General features: G+C 43.2%; 1 protein-coding gene across 1 annotated transcript in view; it reads right to left on the bottom strand.

Moving 5' to 3' along the window:
- amph (amphiphysin) overlaps nt 1-20,292 on the bottom strand; it is a gene marked incomplete at its 5' end in the record, with an annotated part of 49,997 nt that overhangs the window by 8,554 nt on the left and 21,151 nt on the right. The window contains 13 exons of the mRNA XM_083690377.1: nt 2,642-2,963; nt 3,511-3,555; nt 4,370-4,402; nt 6,133-6,459; nt 6,861-6,884; nt 7,982-8,005; nt 8,279-8,380; nt 9,230-9,349; nt 11,530-11,668; nt 12,807-12,889; nt 14,542-14,617; nt 19,485-19,570; nt 19,852-19,959. Of these exons, the coding sequence (XP_083546503.1) occupies nt 2,642-2,963; nt 3,511-3,555; nt 4,370-4,402; nt 6,133-6,459; nt 6,861-6,884; nt 7,982-8,005; nt 8,279-8,380; nt 9,230-9,349; nt 11,530-11,668; nt 12,807-12,889; nt 14,542-14,617; nt 19,485-19,570; nt 19,852-19,959 (1,489 nt within the window). The remainder of the gene's footprint in view (nt 1-2,641; nt 2,964-3,510; nt 3,556-4,369; nt 4,403-6,132; nt 6,460-6,860; nt 6,885-7,981; nt 8,006-8,278; nt 8,381-9,229; nt 9,350-11,529; nt 11,669-12,806; nt 12,890-14,541; nt 14,618-19,484; nt 19,571-19,851; nt 19,960-20,292) is intronic.

Genomic DNA, 20,292 nt, shown 5'->3' with positions numbered 1-20,292 from the left:
CAGAAGGAAGGGGGTCCAGTTCAGCTATTCTTCCTAGGGCCCTTACTGTTCTCCCTCAATACCAAATCTCTTGGCTCAGTAATTTCCTCACATGGTTTCTCCTACCACAGCTACGCAGATGACAACTCTTTCTCTCTTTCCCCCCTTCTGACTCACAGATACCAACACATGTCTCTGTGTCTTGCAGACATTTCCGCTTGGATGTCTGCCCACCACTTCAAGCTCAACCTTAACAAGACTGAGCTGCTCTTCCTCCCAGGGAAAGCATTCCTCCGAGCATTGATTACTTTTTCTTATGATGACCGATGGATACATGATTCACTTACTTAAACAAATGTATTTGTTGTAAGTCGCTTTGGATAAAAGTGTCTGCTAAATGCCATAAATGTAAATGTAATGTAAATAGTCTTCTTTAAAATGTCAAGCTGAACCGCAGGATTCCAGTAGAGACAACGCCCCAAGAGAATTATAGGATTCTCAGTGGAAGAGTTAAGCTAAGTTGTAGCTAGCTACGAGCATACAACTACAGTATGATTTGGATAGTCAGAGTGAACAGCGGAAAGGATGTAATGGCATGCTTCCTGTGTCCCTTTATTGGGATGGGTGATAGGTGGGGCTATCTCTTGCAAGTGTCACCAGCCTGTACCAGGCGTTACTGTGATCTTCAGTGAAAGGTACCCAGGAGTGCGTGTCCCATAGTGAGGGGGTCGAACCGAGTCGACTGAAAGAGAACAATCTTTTCCTTAAAAAAAAAAAACGAGCATTAAAAATATAATGTGCATTTTTGATTCATTTTACACAATATTGATTGAGAGCTCCAATTACAGCAAACGCATTACTTAATGACATTCCAAAGACTGTTAATTTCCCACATCCCATGTTTATCTCAATAGTAACCTGTGTCCTTTTGAGTTGAACCTCAGTGTCATGTGATTCACTCTGTCCCTAATGACTCACACTATCTACTTGCACAAGACACTGTGTCAAATATGACATAAGGTATCAACTCATACGAGACACTCTTTAGAGTTCCTTATGCCAAATTGTGGCATAAGTCATAGTTACCGGAGCAGCTGCTTCGTTGAGGGATGCTTTTTCAACCTCTTCACAAGGGGGGATCTAAGTGTGGAAAGAGATTAATGCATTTAACTAGTCACTACCTAAAATTAGCAAAGGTTTTGGAATTAAGCCTTTAGCTTTGCGTTAGAATGAGGGCTATCTGCATTGCATACACTGGAGTAGCAATTGCATGTACGGTGCATAACGGCAGTTCTGCTCTTTATGGATAGTGTTAGTACAGCGTTGTAAAGGACTGAGGTGCAGGTGTTGATGAATCCCTTTACACAGTCATTGCTGTGTAAATCTACACATTTATCCATGTAAATCCTCATCTAAATCATATTCATATCATACTGCATATACAAATTAAACATTTAGATACAACAGACACCAGGACATATTCTTGTTCAATGGGAAACGATTACAGAAATGTTTGAAGTAAAACAAAAAAGGTAGAACAACAAATTAAGAGAAATTATAAACCGTATTTCAACATACACCGCATCTTTCATTGATGCGTTTAAAGGTAGTTTTACAACTTACGATGCCACATGAAAGAAATACCAATGGTCCACTCACATTTCTAGCATGACACCGTTTCATTCAGCACCCTGAATTAAACCAGTCACAATTACAAGGCAAAAAACACAAATGAAATAAAAACATCCACATACACAGATGAATACTCACTGTTGCATGTTTTAAAATACTTATTTGAAACATACAATAGGTTAGCACCATTAAAAAAGAATGAGTATGATTTAATGGAATATTAACTTACTGTACAGTAGTTAGGCTTGTAAACTTGAACTTACAAGTTAATTTTACATACAGTATTTGGTTTCTTTCTCTCTCTCTCTGTCTCTTTCATTCCCATGAGGCTTTGAACAGTGTTGATGGTAGGATTTGGGACCCAGCTTCTACTGTACAATGAGGTGGACTTGACTTGCATTGCAATGAGGTAAGACAGAGGGGAAGATCTTGTACATACCTCAGTTGGTTCCACCCCTTCAGTGGCTGCAGACTCCACTGGAGACCCCACAGTGGACTTTACCAACAGTGAGTTAGAGAAAGATGGTATTTAATACTCTAATCCTGCTGTGATTTTCAGAATTGTTAAGAAAAAATACAGTATGGGTGGATCCATGATGAGGTATGGTGCAAAGGTTTGAAAGAAAACATGGGTTATGACTTGAAAAGGAAGGTGACAGAAATAAACAATAATCATAAAACATAAAAAAAGAAAGCATCAGTATGAAAATAATAAATTCATGCGATCATGTGATGGTGATCGTAATGATGATGAAGATGAGGCCAACTGATGTAAATGAGAACAACTATGATGATAATAATAATGATGATGATGATGATGATGATGATGAAAGCATTGATAATGTTGATGACGATGAGGATGGTGGTTGTGTCAAAGCTGATGAAGACGATTAAGAGATGATGATCAAAACCATGATGATGATGGTGGCACAGAGCTATGCCAATACTGACAGCATAGACCATAGTGACTATGACATGACACTTGCTTGTGATGACCATGCTGTGTAACAGATATATAGGTAACTCTCACTCACAGCAGCCTTCTCTTTAGGACTGGTGGCATTCTCAGCTGCCTCAGCCTCACCACTGGGAGGTGCAGGCTCCTGGACCTCCCCTACCTCTGTCTCAGAGGCTACAGCAGCCTCAGGGGAAGCAGCAGCCTCAGGGGACACAGCAGCCTCAGGGGAAGCAGCAGCCTCAGGGGAAGTGGCAACCTCAGGGGCTACAGCAGCCTGAGGGGAAGTGGCAACCTCAGGGGAAGTGGCAACCTCAGGGGAAGTGGCAACCTCAGGGGCCACAGCAGCCTCAGGGGAGGCAGCAGCCTCAGTGGCCGGGGTGGCCTCAGCCTCGTTCTTTCACAAAGACAAGCAGGGGAAGAGGCAATCAACCCCTCTGTCAAACACAAGGTAGCTGCCAGAACAGTAGCATGCCGATACAGTTCTTCCCCCAGTATACTGTAACTTAGCTGGGGCAGCCCCCATTCCTGTCTCTGCCATCCCCTGTCTAACTGAATACGGCTTCATTTTGTTTCTCGGAAAATATTGATGTTTAATGTCCTGGATGTTGCTTCATAGTACAGTTTGTTTGTTTAGAAAACAAAGTAAAAACATGATTGCTTGTTTTTCAAATAACTCAACATACAGTAGGTACAGTAATACATCAAATACATACAAGCAATACAACATAAATACAAACACGACCATGTACACAAACATAACAGAATCACAGAATGGATTCACAAAAAATAAAATTAGTCTTTTGAAAACATCATTCACCCAATAACAAAAAACAACTGGCATAAAAAGAAGAATACTGTGATGAAAGAAATGTGTCATATTGAGAAAAACATACTCTTGTAAGAATACTGTGATGTGTGTCATATTGAGACTGTTGACTCACCATTTTATCAAAATCAGCAACAAATGTTGGGGCAGATGCATCCATCTTTAAGATAAGGTGGTCATTTAAAAGAGAGAGAGAGAGAGAGAGAGAGAGAGAGAAGGAGAAGGAGAAAGTTAGAAAGTACAGGCACAGCATACGCAGTAGATATTACCATAAAATGCCAGAACAGATTAATGTTAGTTTTCAGAGGACAGTGTTGATGGGTCATTTAGGGAAACGTGTTAGTGAGGGATTGATGGAGTGATAGTAAACACATTGACTTGGTCCTAACACATATGGGTAAGATAGTTTGTGATAAAATTTGCAATGTGATTTAGATACATTATTGTGTAAGTGGTAATGTTCTGATCTGTCTTGGCTTTGTTATACACAAAATTATATCGCCATTATTTTGGAGAACAGGAAGTTCAAGTTTAAGGGTCAATTGCAGCGAACATCATCAAGATATCAAACAATTTTTAGGACATAAGATTCTCCAATGCCACCTAATACCATCTACTAACTACATCTATAGTACCTAACTGCTCTCTGGGAGGTTACAGCTGATCTGCAGGTAAAGTTTACTGTGATATACAATATCTCATGTCAGTTTCATCATGGAATTTCATTCAGAATATAGGGTTGTAGATGAACTTCAGCCAAAAACTGTATGGTTGTTGACATCATAATCCCACTTGATCCTTCTTATCTTTTGTGATTACCTACTGTACAGAATTATTTAAAAATATACTGAACCTTACAACTAACAATGATGAGCATCTTTGTCAAACTAGTCAGACAGTGATAGTCTCACTATTATCTTGCTATGATTTAATAAAAAACAAATAAATAAATCCAATTGGTATGGGCTAATTACCTGTGAAAATCCGTTAAATGCATTGTTGGTCACCTAAATCGAATCACAGAGACACAATATGCATTTGAGGCTTTTAGGCAAGACTGAAATGTGTTTCAAGCAGCACGTGATGGAATGGCGTTTATAAAATTGACAAAGTGAAATCGACAAGCAAACAAAGCAAGCAAGAGGAGAGAGAGGAGAAGAGGGGCTGGGGTTCTGTTGAGCTGCAGGATCCAGGTGGGGTTGCGGGACAGCTGTTTCTATTTAATTTGTTGTTCATCTGCGGGAAGGAAAAAAGGAAAGGGGGTTCTGTTTACTCTGGTCTACTCTACGCTACTCTACGTAGAGGGAGGGAGGATGTCAGGTACCTCTTCCTTCTCTGTATCTATCTCTTGGTACAACTTTCCATATCTCCGGTTTGCCACCTCGTCTTCGGACAGGTCAGAGCTCTCCAGCTCTTTGTGAGCTCTGGGGGCACTTCCATCCTTCGCACCTTCGGCACCTCCTGCCCCAGGGAAAGAGGCAAAGAGGTCTCTTGCCTGGCTGCCATCGCCCCCCCAGCCTGCAGCAAAGTCGCCCTGTCCATCTGAAGAGAAGAAGCCACTGCTGTCGCTAACTTCTTGCCAGGAACCGTTGGCAAAGGGGTCTGCTGCCCACCCTCCCCCACCTTCCCCAGTCGTCTCCGCAAACGGATCTGTGGCAAAATCACCCACTACCCCACCTCCTTGTGTTTCTGCAAAGGGATCCGATCCAAATCCACCTCCCCCGCCTCCCGCTTGAGTTTCCGCAAAGGGATCTGACTCAAAACCACCTCCACCCTGAGGTTCAGCTAAAGGATCTGATGCAAATCCCCCTACCCCATCTCCCACCTGAGTTTCCGCAAATGGATCAGACTCAAATCCCCCTGTCTCTTGAGTCTCTGCAAAAGGATCTGACGTAAAACCCCCAAGAGTCTCCACAAAGGGGTCAGTTGCAAAATCGATAACCTGTTCATTGGTGGAGCCCTGCTCCCCTGGCATGCCCTTCTGGGTGAAAGCGCCATTCTCTGGGCTGCCAAACAGATCAGTGCTGGCAAATGATTTGTCAGCGTTGGGCTGTGGAGGTTCTGGGACACTTGATGGATCTGTTTTGGCAGGCTGTATCAGAGCTTGTTCAATTTGTTGGTCCCAGTTGGCTGCATCTCCTCCAAATGGTACATTGCTCCCCTGAGCCTGCTCCTCCTGGACTGGGGCGGCTACATCCCCTGTGTGCCAGTCTGCGAAGCCTACCTGGGCCATGACACTGTCTGCGAGACCCTGGTCTACTGTAGCTTCCATTGTCACCCCAACATTGTCCACTAACACAGGTTCATCAACGGCACTGGCCCAGCCACTCTGGCCCGTTGCGTCGCCCCACTCCTCCGCCGTCTCATAATCGGAGCCTGACCCTTCTAGGTCGGCTTGACCAGTAAGTCCCCCACCTTGTTGAGTCAGGTACAGGCCGTGCTCGCTGTCCTCTGTGGTGTCCTGGATCTCCTGGCCATGCTCATTAGTGAAGACCAGGCCTGGCGTGGACTTCCGACGATACTCCCAACCTGCCTCATCCCCCCCTGAATCTGCCTGACCTGCCCATCTCCCTTCTGATCCTGCCTCCCCTACCCCTTTCCCTACCTCCCCTGCCTCCCATCCCCAAGACCCTGCCTCTGGTGGCCCTTGTCCCGGCTCCTGCTCAGCCTGGTCACCCCCCACTGCATAAGGATCACAGTCTGGGGTGGGTTGGGGGTTGGGGTTCCAGCCGCTAACCTCGTCTGCAGCTTCTGTCACGACCTCTTGTGGCTGTGCTGCCACTGTTGTCTCCCCTGCCTCCCCGCCCCAGCCGTCTGCTGCGGGCCAGCTCTGGGCCTCGTCCTGCCCTGCTGCAGGAACCTCAGCAGCTGCTGCCTCAGCGGCTGCTGAGTCTCCATTCTCAGGGGCGGAGCCAAAGTCGGCAGCCCAGTCGGCGGTGAAGCCGGAGTCTCCGCCCTGCTCGGGGAATGCGGGGAACTCAGGGTTAAAGTCAGCAGCATTCGGGGCATCGCCACCTCCGCCCCCCTCCTCAACACCCACAGTACTCACAGACCCAGAGTCCGGCTGGAAGGCCGGTGTGTGGAGGTGAGGTAAAGTAAGAAGAAAGTGTGTGTTTATAATGACAGAAGGCTAGAGAGGGACTGACAGAGGTGGAGAAAGAGAGAACACAAGCACAGACACAAGAGAGGATGATAGTGACAGGATTGTGGTGAATGGAGTGGCCTGAAAAGTGTACAGCTGTGTGAACAGCTGTGTGAACAGTGTGAACAGCTCTGGATTGTGGTATAAAAAAAGAGTGTGAAAACATTCTTGTGTACAGCATGAAAACATACATGTCCACAATTAATGACAGGTGCGACCACAGATCACAGATATTGATAGTTTAAAATCAAGGCACAAATATTCTCTTGCAATTATTTATTTATATTGGTGATCTGTTGCTAAGCAATGCATGTATTACTTACAGGCTGCACAGGTTCAGTATTTGCCTGCAACAAACAAACACAAAAATCTAATGTGAGATATATATAAGAACAGTAGCTCAAATGAGCTAAAAAGCAAATTAAGTAAAATGATAAAATGCAAGTATTATGGAAAATCATCCGGGAACAGGGAAACTTCACACTGGGTATAACTATGTCTACTGCTGGCATACACTTCATGATTTCACAACAAATTCGCCAAGTTTTTGCCGTCCCAGACGAATTTTCATGATCACAGTCAAATCCTATGAACTTGGGCTACGATCAGCATGATGGGACTCATTTGAGAGGATCAAGGACGCACTGACGATGGCTGCTCCGTTCCCTAGACTCCTCTCTAACATTTTTTGACATGCCAAAAACTTTGGCCGTCCCTAGTGTAGTATGATTTCCATCGAAATACAGCTCTAGGCTCTAGGCTCTAATAGAAATGCATTGCCAGCGGATAAACTGGTGACAAAATACTGTGAGGTGAGGGAGTCGGCTGTAGAAGCCTCTGACATGGTTTGAGGGAATCAGCAAATGAGAAAATAATCAATTTAATTTGACATGTGATACATAACATTACATAGCATTAAGATTTTAGATGTAGTGTATGCCCAGCATAAAGAAAAACAACTGGTACATTTTTTTTCAGACAAATAACATGAAGATTTGTTGATTCTTTAAGATACTGTATTACTGCATGACTGTGGGGGGACATGCAGCGTTCGGCCTGTAGAGGGAGCTACAGGACCGTGGCCAGGGTTGTGTCGGCGAGGCTTCGTTGCACACCTGTTGCAAATGAAGCCTCGTTGGCTAGTGCTTAACATGTGTGTGCCTTTGTCATTTCAGTAGAGGGGCTGGGAACGGCGGAGGACGAGGAAGCAGCAGACTAGAGGACGACTGGAAAGTCGGAGCTATAAATTACAAATTGTGAACTAAGAAAGTACTGTCTTAATAAACGGGTTATTCCCTCACCCACACACTGCGTCTGCCTCTGACGATCGAACATTGTTACAATGACAATACCACTAACAAATGAAACTGGAACACAGATCTCTACCACATCAGAAAGTTATTATCCACATCAATCAAGGAGCGGATTATTGTACTGTACTTACCGTCCACAAATCCCAGGGCAGTGTCTGTGGAAGCATAACACATTTAGTTATTCATACAATTCAAAGAAACTTAAAAAAACCAAAAGCACTACTCTCTCTAATAAGAGTCATATCCATCTCATTGTGAATTCCTATAACTGACTGGCTTTTAAAACTACACCATCTTCTCTTGGTGGCTGTTATAGCAGCAGAGTGAACTGCAAATGAAATATGTGGCAATTACTGGAAAAATAATTAAGCTACCTAAAATCATAGTTCTTTATTAAAGGTGTGAGAAATATGAAAGTGAAGAGGGACCTGTGTTATGGGTGATGCGGACTGCCCAATCGGGGTGTTGGCGTCAGGCTTGAATGGATCAAAGTCCATATCAAGGAGGGATTCTCCAGGTCTCTCATTGGGCTGCAGAAAACATACATGAACGCTTTGGTTCAGTAAACTGCTTTCTTCACAATTCGATAAAAATCCTGAACACATGAAATAAGATGAATTGCACATTTTGGGGCTGTTTCCCAGACACAGATTAAGCCGCAATCTGAACTAGAAAGCACTTTCAATTAAGCTTCTCCATTGAACTTGATCTTGAGTCCAGGACAAAACTTAATCTGTGTCTGGGAAATTATTCCATAGCGATATACAATAATATACAGTGTACAGTGAATTTCTAAAACAACTGACTCTTACAAATAATGTTAGGCTTTGGTACCGAATCAGGTGATGGTCACTTCCCTGGCTAACACAGCAGACTTGAAGTCCCTGACTTCAGAGACTGTTAAGGCTCTTTGATGTTGTCGACACAATGCCTAAAATGTTTCCACTTATAGGAGCAAGGCGTAACATTTGTCAGGAATCTGCCACCTCTGGCCACCGCGGCTGAATTCAGTTTGAATTTCAAAACAACAACATCCTCCCTTATAATAATATAAATCTCTGAAATGGACTTGCAGTGTGGACACTAACTGCATGCACGGTTCTAAGAGCAAGCCACCAGAGAAAGAAAGATGAGTCCACTCCACTAGAACACCCCTGGCCATAACAACAGTATCAGGTAGGACACTCCATTTTAGAAAGCGCAGAAAGGTCATGACAACCATTAGGAAGCTTTTAGAAAGCTTGAATGTCACATATTGGACCTTTAACATGGGACTCAATGAGAGTGCTCACTGTGTACGACGTGGTCTGGACAAGACCAGGCACAAGACTTGGTCACAGCTAACTGTTGAATGGAGAGACATTGACGATGCCACTGACCTGCGAGGGCGAAGCTGCAGGTAAGAATTCATCACCAAACAGGTTAATGATCTGCTCCTGGTGCAGCTCCTTGGTGGGAGTGGCCTTGGGTGGTGGGGGCACCGGCGGGCCCTTTTTGAGCTGTGGAGGTGAGACAAACAACAATTGGGTTTTTGTGGTGGGTTCAACATCATCATTCCTCCATGTTAGATATATTGCAGTTATTTATTGACATCACTCCATAACAAGGTGTCTATTTAAGAACAACAATACCAGTGTGCTCTTGCCTTTTCCTTTTCTATGTTTATTCATTCACTCTGAGCACCGAGAGCAAACAAAGATGTGTAAAGTTTTCTCAAACGACTGTACAGTATGTGAAATATGAGCAAGGCCAAAAAGAAGCTGACTCTTTTGAGGAATGTGAGGTGGTAAGAAATCGATGGTTAGAGCTACAGAATTGGGCAATGCAGGTGAGCAAGAGGGATGTAACGTTTGTAACAACATTTCTGGCCGTGTTCCAAGGCACTGAGGATCTTAGATCCCCGGTGGGATGGATGATTCTATTTTCCTATTTAGTGCTCAAGAAATGTATCTTAAAAAGGTGCCTTTAAGCTGAAGAAAAGGGCAAAACTAGGCAATTTGATAATTCATGGGGACATATATTTGATGCCTTATAAGCGAAGGATAGGAAATACAATGAATGTGTGGATCTGTGTTTGTGTGGATGTAAGTGTGTGGAAGTTTTAATATCTATGTTATCTGTGTATATCTTATGTAAGAAAGTTCTTGATTTAATAAATGTGTTCTTTCAAGCACAGACGTTTGACCTGCAAACATTGATTTTACAGCTTTGTTGCTGGGTTGTTGGGAGAAAAGAAGCACTACTAAAGACACAGGGAAGCTTTTGGGAAACTTTTGGGAAGCTTTTGGGAAACTGAATGAATTACAGTTCATAGAATGCAATACAATCAACAAACTACACATTGGGCAGAGGTATCACCAAATTATGTGATACATATCTGATCTGATACACCTGTCTGCCATACCCATAAATGCATTTAGGAAACAATGATGGATGGACACTACAAATTAAGCTAAAGCTAATAAGTTACTATCTAATCACACCACTACTCGGGGTAGGTGGGGGGGGGGGGAGGTCTACAAGCTACATGTGACATGGTTACTTACCATGGCACAACACAAGCAATGTATAGGGAAAAACAAAGCCATAGCAAATCAGTATGAGACAAAACGACAACTGCTCCCAAGAATACAGTAGTATTAATTCCTTGCAGAGACGAAACTAACTTGATTTCATATTCATATATTGTCAGGAGGAGGTAAACAGATACTGTGTGTCAAGCACACACACTGTAAGGAAGGTTGGACTAGTAGCATTCATTAGTGCATTTTTGTCTGGTGGTGGATGACAGAGTCATTGATACAGTATATCAAGTTTGTAAACTAACCTATATGTTGGGTTAGGGTTAGGGTTAACTAACCCTAACCTTTGACAACAATAACATGCTAATTTGTATTTTCAATGAAATGTAATTATCTTGAAACATTTGGTTTCAACATGGCGCCTTTTCCATCCAAATTGGTCAAACTCTGTACAACTCTGGTGTATGGTCCAAGTGAGGGGAATGGTGTATTGAATTAATAATTCTGCAACCCGTATCTTCTCAATGCCTGAAAAGATGCTAAATACTGTCTATTAATACCACTAAACAGGTGTCTAAGTACTAAACATGACACAATGTGATACGTTACTCACCAGTGCAAAGAAAACATGCAAAGTGTGCAGGGAAGAGAAACACGTCAATGTGGGCTCATACTTAAACAACTCCTGAGACGACAGAGGGTTAAGATCTGATTTGGAACAGGCTATTGCTAATATTATTAATGTTTGCTTATTATTCCTTGCCAAACCAAAATAAGCTGGACATTCATAACAATTACTTGGCAGGTGGTTGGCTAACAGAAACAACTCACTATTGCAAAATCTGCCATGTGCTGTGTACAGTATGCTATGCCGTATTTGGTAATACATAAATTAGATGAATAAGAATTGTTTGGGGGTACTTCTAAAGAAAATCTATGTTGGGTGGTACTGTATTTGGACAGTTGGGCTGTTGAAAGTCTATCTGTATTGGGTTTCAGCTAAGGAATATCTATAGTACCTATTTAACTAACACTTCTTTTATATTATTCTTGTTATACTATCCATGTGGTTAGAGGTTAGAGGGTTATATCTGTGGTTAGAGGGTTATATCTGTGGTTAGAGGGTTATATCTTTAAAAGGCAGTGGTTTGGAGTACCTGTGATGGTGATTTGGGCCGAGGCGGGCCAGGAGAGACTGGTCTTAGCATGTGGTTAGGACTGGCCACTGGGCTCTCAAGTGGGCTGTCATCATCTGGTGGCGAGGGGGTCCTAGCAAGTCGCAAGGGTCCCGAGTCGCTGAGGGTGGGTTGGGTAAGAAAAACAAAAGGGTTAAAACCTCATTAAAAAAAAGTAAATCATTTAACATCATGTGATGTATTCATAATAAAAAGCTTCATATTTAAAGGTGTCTAAATCCTATAAGTGTGAGCAGGGTTACAGTTGAAATTTATGGGACAAAAGAGAGAGATGTACAGTAATTAGGCTCTTATAATTATAATTACTCTATTATAATGGTACAGAATGAGATATACAGCAAGGCAACCAATTATGGAAATAGAAAGGGTTAGAGGTTGAGGTACACATTATTGATAGACCACAGGCATGTTGTAATGTTAGGGAGTGTATTCTACTGTAATTACATCTCCTGGGAAGCAACACAATGCTATTACTAACAACTAACCTAACTACTTGCTCTGACCAGGTAGCTACTAATAAGCCACTTACCGTTCCGCTCTGTCAGAACACATGCAAAGTGTACAAGAGAGACACAGCCACGTCAACATGAACCTTAGAGACTAGTTCGAAAAACCTGGTGAAATCCTTCACATAAAGTAGCCACAAAGAGGTGGGAACCCATTTTGAAATGAGTGAGTTTTCCTTCATTTTTCACTATGTTGCAAGCTAGCATATGCAATGATTCTCTGTAAAATAGTCCTACCCAGTCGGTTAAAGTCGACGCACATAACAAGCAAAGTTAGCTGGGAAGCTAGAGATTTTTTACGTAGGTGACTGGTTGCTATCTCTCATGCTCTCACAGCTGAGGAGAGAAAAGAACTGCTTGCATTTCACGTTCTCCCTCATCTACCAGGTCAAAGTAGTGTCCAGAAGGCTTAGATGAAGCCTGTGATTTTTTAATTTTTTATTTTCCTAATTGATTACGAGTCCAGGTATGAGTACTTGTGTACTCAAGTACATGTTCACACCCCTATAACACACTGAGGTAACATTTGAGAAGAATTAGCCTGCTATCATGTAAACAAGTCAATGTCCAAATTAAATATTGTATATTTAATAATAAATATCCCTTGGGAAAAGATAGGTGTGATAAAGAAACACATACTATACTTATACAAAATTAAGTGTGTAGTAAGCTTATATGAAACGAAACCTTTCCACAGAGCCATGTTCTAGTGAAGTTGGTGACTGTGCTTACCTTGGCGCCCCCTGGATGGTGAACATCTTGTCAGAATGCTGCTCTCCAAGCTTGGTCATCACTTCATACAGCTGCTTACAGAGCTACAGCAGCCAAGACCAAGAGGGACAGAGAAAGAGAGGAAGTGGAAAACAGAGAGACAAAGAAAATATTATACTTTGGGTTACATAATATACTGTACTACGCCTCTACTGACAAAGTCTAGACTGGAAACTAAAGGTTTTTATTATTATTAATAATACTAATACTACTACTAATAATACTAATACTAATAATAGTGTAGTAAACATATACTGTATCAGAATGCTACATGGTTTATACATGCATGAATACACACTAATTAATGTATCCTCATTGTGAAGTGTTTATATATATATGTATACACTCATGAAACATTTTATTAGGAACACTATACTAATATTGGGTAGGGCTTTTTTTTTTTTTGCTCTCAAAACAGCCTCAATTCTTCGTGGCATTGATTCCACAAGATGTTGGAAACATTTCTTTGAGATTCTGGTCCATGATGACATGATTGCATCACGCAATTCCTGCAGATTTTTCAGGTACACTTTCAAGCTATGAATCCCCTGTTCTACCACATCTCAAAGGTGTTCTATTGGATTCAGATCCAGTGACTGGGAAGGCCACTGAAGAACATTGAAGTCATATGTTCATGAAACCAGTTTGAGACGACTTTTGCTTTGTGACATGGTGCATTATCATGCTGGAAGTAGCCATTAGAAGATGAGTAAATTGTGGCCATGAAGGGATGCACATGGTCAGCAACAATGCTCAAATAGGCTGTGGCATTCAAGTGATGATTGATTGGTGTTAACAGGCCCAAAGTGTGCCAAGAAAACATTCCCCACACCATTACACCACCTCCACCATGAGAAGGTGTACAGGTGTTCATAATAAAGTGCTTGGTGAGATATATATATATATAAGATATGTATAAATTAGAAAAATACATCACTTATTCATATCATTAGATAAAAACACCTTATACATAAAAAGAGAAACGTGGTGAAAAGTTGTGTGATGTGCAATAGGCCTAATCCTTCAGCAGAGGGCAGTCTAGAGGTGAAGGCACTATAACAAAAATGTGTCAAAAGCAACTAAAATGGATGCCTGTCAACTCAAAAGGTTGAACATTACCTAGAAGCCTGTTCAATAATGATTTGAATGTGTGCACATCCTTGTAATCAAACAACACGTAAAATAGGTATGTAAAAGCCAGTGTTCGACAACAACACCAGATTTTAGAAAGAGCTGTGTTGGACCAAAACAGCGCTCTTCACTGAACAATGTTTATGATGTGATCTCATTCCTATTTTGCTACTGATTTATCATGGCCATTTAGCACTATTTTAAAGCTCAAATCTACATACAGGACCTTTAACATGCATACTTACTACTACCTGCACACATCTCATTCTGATCTGAACACTCAATTTAGGCCTCCCTGGGAGAGGAGTCTCCCAGGTATAGAACCCCCCAAAAAACTGTATTTTGCTTTCGTGTGCGATACCACACAGCGGATTTGACTAAATAGAGCCCTCTGAGTCAACAGACTGCTACTGCTATGGCATCTCCCTTCTGTTCCATATTGGAGGCCTATCCTGTTGTCTTAGTGACTCACTGCACCAACAGTCCCTCTGGTCAGGATGCAGATGACAGTTCCTAGCCACCACATAAAGCAAATAGCCTTGAGTAAGTATCTTATTTAACTCACCAAAGAGATCTCCCGGTGGAACTTGGCCTCCAGGTGGGTCACGTTCTTGAATGTGTTCACGTAGAACCCAACTCGGCTACAGGAAGGAAGAGGAGAGAGACATATGTTACCATGGCAATGCCAACAAACATCTTCATGAGGAGCTATTTTAGTGCCTCCAGTTACCGCCATATGGAATCTTTCAGAACAGCATTTTATGAAGTGACAGGATCAGCTGTAAGACAAACCTGCTCTTAGGCATGAACAGTGTAGCATATACAAATAGAATATTCCTATTATGATAAAAATATAGGGGTTACGTATGCAACCAAGGTTTTTTGAAGGAGATGAGGGAGACCCCTCACTATGGGACACACACTGTGTACCTATTTGCTGGAACCCTATTCAATCACTCCTGCACAGGCTGTGGACACTTGCAGGCACCTAACCCCGCCTAGTGCCCAGCCTATAAAGGCCCATGCATAGCTCATTTATTCTGTGAACCACTCTTCACAAGCTCAGTGTGAGAGGGACAATGAGGTGAGGGGTCTCCCTCATCTCCTTCAGAGAACCTGGGTTACATTTGTAACCCCTAGTTCTATTCCAGTCGAAACCAGCACTTAGAACAGAGTGCGCCACTGAGGGCGTGGTCACGTCCAGGCTGTAAAACCTTTGAAAGGTATTTGGAGAAGCATGGTTGGCTGTAGCACATATCTCTGAAACATAGACACCACCCTTGAACAGGGCCCATGACACCGGGTGGAGTGCGTCTGGATGCCCAAAGAGGGCTGCAATCCTCGACAATTGTAAGCCTCAACAATGGACCCCCACAATCCAATGGATGTGTAGACACAGCCCTACCCTTGGCCGGGTACGCAAAGCAGACGAACAACTGATCACAAAACCTGAACGACGCCATCCTGGCCGTGTAAACAAGGCGTCCCGAACCAATCAGGAGCACGGACAGACCGTTCGCTCTCACTCTGTCGGGTGTGGGAGTGATCAGGCCCACTGGAGAGAAGGTGTACAGGAGCGTGTGTGGCCACTGGGGGGCCAGCATGTCCCTGCCTAGGGAGCGCGGTGATCTGTGATCATGAAGAATAAGGGGCTTCGCGCGATTTCCTGCGATGCGAACAGATCTACGGTTGCCACTACGTAGCGGCACCAAACCTCTTGGACAACCTGTGGGTGCAGTCGCCACTCTCATGGATGGGGTACTCATCATATGCGACAGGAGTTTGGCTGGCACATGAGTGGCCTTAAGCGACAACAAGTGCTCGCTGCTCCACGTTATCAATTTGTATGCCTCTGGGGCGCTTGGTGGCGTAGCACACTAATGCGCTTACCACGTAATCGCAAGGTTCCTGGTTCGATTCCGACCCTCGACCTATCTTGCATGTCATCCCTCCTCCCTCTCCCATCCTTCCTGTCAATCTCTACTGTCTCTATCCCAACAAAGCAGAAATGGCCTAAAAACATATTAAAAAAATGGTATGCCTCTGACCAGAGTTGGAGAGAGTGTGTTTCTCCTTGGCGATTGACGTACACCACTGTGGACGTATTGTTCGTTCTGGCTAAAAACACTGTGTAGAGCTCGAGGACGTTTACGTTTGCCGTAACGGACCCGCCCAGACAACGCTTTCCGAGTGCCCATTGTGTAATGTCCCCCCCATCCCTGAAGTGACATCTGTCATCACAACCTTCAAATTCGTCACAGGGGCTTACACACGAACAGACGCTCACTACAATAAAGGGCACTTTAACTGGTTGCATCAAACAGTAACCAGGCATTCCTCTAGTTACATTCAGGCAGTTGCAGCACAACCAATGTTTTCATTTGGTTAGAAATGCTAACAATTAGCATTTAGTGACAGTGTCCACATAAACAGAATCAGTGTGGATTGAAGTTTGTCCTTGTCCATAGACTCCTTTGAGGGTAAGGAACAGTACAGTGTCCCCATAACAACTGAAGATGGCTGCAGTTCAGGCCTGGCAGAGCATCACCAGAGAATATTCCCAGTGTCTGGTGGGTTCAGAGGGTTGCAGACCTCAGGCAGTTAATGCATGCAAAGGATTGTCGACCAAATACTAAACATGACTACTTTATTTGGACATTATATGATTTTTTCCAATACTTTTGGAGACCTGAAATATGTATGTTTAAAAAAATCATATTACATGTTAAAGTTGAGAATGTCTACTTTGACCCCATAGTAACTGTCCGAGTATCCAATCCAAACTGTTGGAGTAAAGAGCTAAAAGAAGACAAAATGCATCCTCTTTCCAATACCTGGAGGGCATGTATGTGATTTTGTAATTTGGGTGAAGTAAAACTAAATTAAGCAATTCTTCATCATTTCATGAAGATGTATATTTACAATTCAGTAGTTAACATTAAATCAAGAACTATCCCTTTAAAACATTAAATCAAGAACTAAGTAAATCATGACAATTCAGTAGTTAACATTAAATCAAGAACTATCCCTTTAAAACATTAAATCAAGAACTAAGTAAATCATATGACAGTTCAGTAGTTAACATTAAATCAAGAACTATCCCTTTAAAACATTAAATCAAGAACTAAGTAAATCATATGACTAATGTAAATCATATGACAGTTAAGTAGTTAACATTAAATCAATCTCCTAATGTTGTGTAATTGAACTGACCACAATGCTGATACCTGCAGTCAGTGTAGACGATGTCACCTGTGACATTTACAAAACCGTAACACACTGTGTGTGTGTGTGTGTGTGTGTGTGTGTGTGTGTGTGCTTGCGCGCGTGCGTGCGTGTGTGTGTGTGTATATGCTTCTGTCCAATGTTGAGCGGCAGCGAGCCGTAGGCTGCCTGCTTACTGGAGAGGAATGCTGCGGCAGTTACATAACCCATCCAATCAGAGGCATCGTTTCTCTGCTGTGCCCTCCAGCACGGCTCTCCTCATGGATGGGGATGGCAGGGGTTTATTTTTAGCCTTATCATTGTTATCACAACAGTCATCTTGATCTTAGTCAACTTCAACATGCTGAATGATATGCATACTGGCTAGTACAGGCCCCCATGGTTCCGTTTCAGAGTGCATGGGCTCCATGTCCCTCCATTTGGAGCAGCAGTGCACATGCTCAGTCTCCCCCTGGGTTCACCGGCTTTTGCGGGGGTGGTGCACACAGGGAACACATATTAGGCATTCATTTGTAGCTTATAAGTGTTTGCTTTCCACCCCCAGCCCATCAAGACACCACCACACACACAACAATGTTGGGGGCAAGGTTGGCCTTGAGGTTAGGGAGGCTAGCCAGTAACCCAAGGTCGCTGGTTCAATCCCCGGATGTGAGCCATTGACTGGAGTGTTGCTGAAATCATAAGAAAACACTGACCTAATAAATGGGTAGTATTACCCCAAAATTGCCTAAATTAGCTACTTCTCAAACACACTCACCGAACACTTTATTAGGAACACTATACTAATACTGGTTAGGGCCTCCCTTTGCTCTCAGAACAGCCTCAATTTTTCGTGGCATTGATTTCACAAGATGTTGGAAACATTCCTTTGAGATTCTGGTCCATGATGACATGATTGCATCACGCAATTCCTGAAGATTTTTCAGGTGCACTTTCAAACTGTGAATCTCCCGTTCTACCACATCCCAAAGGTGTTCTATTGGATTCAGATCCAGTGACTGGGAAGGCCACTGAAGAACACTGAACTCACTGTCATGTTCATGAAATCAGTTTGAGATGACTTTTGCTTTGTGACATGGTGCATTATCATGCTGGAAGTAGCCATTAGAAGATGGGTAAATTGTGGCCATGAAGGGATGCACATGGTCAGCAACAACACTCAAATAGGCTGTGTCATTCAAGCCAGATGATTGATTGGTATTAAGGGCCCAAAGTGTGCCAAGAAATCATTCCCCACACCATTACACCACCTTCACCATGAGAAGGTGTACAGGTGTTCCTAATAAAGTGTTCAGTGAGTGTAGAAGCTACACATGAGTGCCTGATAAGTGTTCCCAATACTACATTTACATTTACGGCATTTAGCAGACGCCTTTATCCAAAGCGACTTACAAATACATTTGTATAAGTAAGTGAATCATCTATCCATCAGTCATCATAAGAAAAAGTAATCTATGCTAGGATCAGGGGCCATTGGCAGTCACAATGCTTTTTTTTTTTTTTTTTAACTTAATTAATTCGGAAGGACAGTTAAGATGTAGCCTGAAGAGATGGGTCTTCAATCTACAGCGGAAGATAGGTAGTGACTCTGCAGTCCTCACAGCAGTGGGAAGCTCGTTCTACCAGCGAGGCGCCAGGACAGTGAAAAGCCGTGACCGAATAGCGCGACTGCTGCATCCATGCAGAGGCGACGGTGCCAGGCGGCCAACCGAGGTGGAAGAGCGGAGTGATCGGGCAAGAGTTTGGGGGCTGACCATTGCTGCAAGTAGGGAGGGGCTGTTCCCTTTGCCGCCCGGTAGGCGAGCACAGGGTCTTGAATCTGATGCGAGCTGCTACCGGGAGCCAATGAAGGGTGCGAAGGAGGGGGGTGACATGGGAGAATTTGGGAAGATTGAACACCAGACGGGCGGCAGCATTCTGGATGAGCTGCAGAGGTCTGATGGCGGAGGTGGGGAGCCCGGCCAAGAGTGCGTTGCAGTAGTCAAGGCGAGTACTAAGGCGAATACTAAAGTGTTACTGAAATCTCTTCTTTGCTGGGCACAATCCGAGGGGTTCCTGAGGAAGAAACCCAGATGGGGGTCTACAGCTTTGTTCCAAAGAAAGGGGGGGAGGGTGCGACCCATATCAATACCAGAGGAATACCTACTGTATGGCACTACAGAATTCTCTATGAGGAATAAAGAGGTGCTCCTGTAATTCGCTGTGTAACCAGGTAGAAATAACCGTAATCAAGCAGTTATAGACATGTAATAAACCTGGTATAAGGAGGAAGTATTGGATTACCTGTCCCAGAGAGTAGGAAGCTCATCCTGTAGATCAACGTTGAGCTCCTCAAACACCTTCTGGGCCTTTTTCAACTCATCCTCAGCCTCAGAACAGAAACAGAAATTCTCTGGTCACAACACTGAAACAAAACCCTGATACACTTTACTTTGTATTGTGGTGTTGTGTTGTATTTATATCAGTGAAGGCCGGTGGAGATAGAAACCGGAGTACGGGCTCATTGTAATGCGTGGAACGGAATGAGGAACGGGTATCAAACACGTCCCACCTCACCCATTCCATGCATTACAATGAGCCCATCCTCCGATTTCTACCTCTACCAGCCTCCCCTGATTTATATATATTGTGAGTGCTGTACAGGACTTACCTTTGTGACCTTACGATCATTTCTCATGGTGGATGCCTGCAGGGTCTCTAGATGGTGCCGTGCACTGTCATAGTCAATTAGCTTTCTGCTTCTCTTAGCTACACGGGTCTGAGAGTTAATATATTACATTGTGTTAGTAGATTACTACACAGACTGGCCTTTACAACAGCTCACAAAGTCATTGTCCTCAGAGAGAGTTCCCACCATAGAGGTGACTTGACCTTTCTGAGCTACCGGGACAACAGTGTGGAATCTCTCAAATTCTTACAAATCGTGAGCATATAATATAAAGAGTGATATACAGTACTTCAAATTTGACAAAACTTTATATTAAACGTTGACAAATAGAAATGCCATAGCAAGTTCTTACAGTTCCTCATTCATTGATTTGATCCGCAGACAGCTACATTGGCATATACAAAGCCCTCCTGGGTAAACTCC

This window comes from Argentina silus, assembly GCF_951799395.1.
Source record: "Argentina silus genome assembly, chromosome: 1".
NCBI lineage: Eukaryota > Metazoa > Chordata > Actinopteri > Argentiniformes > Argentinidae > Argentina > Argentina silus.
This window is presented reverse-complemented; position numbering and strand designations above follow the sequence as displayed.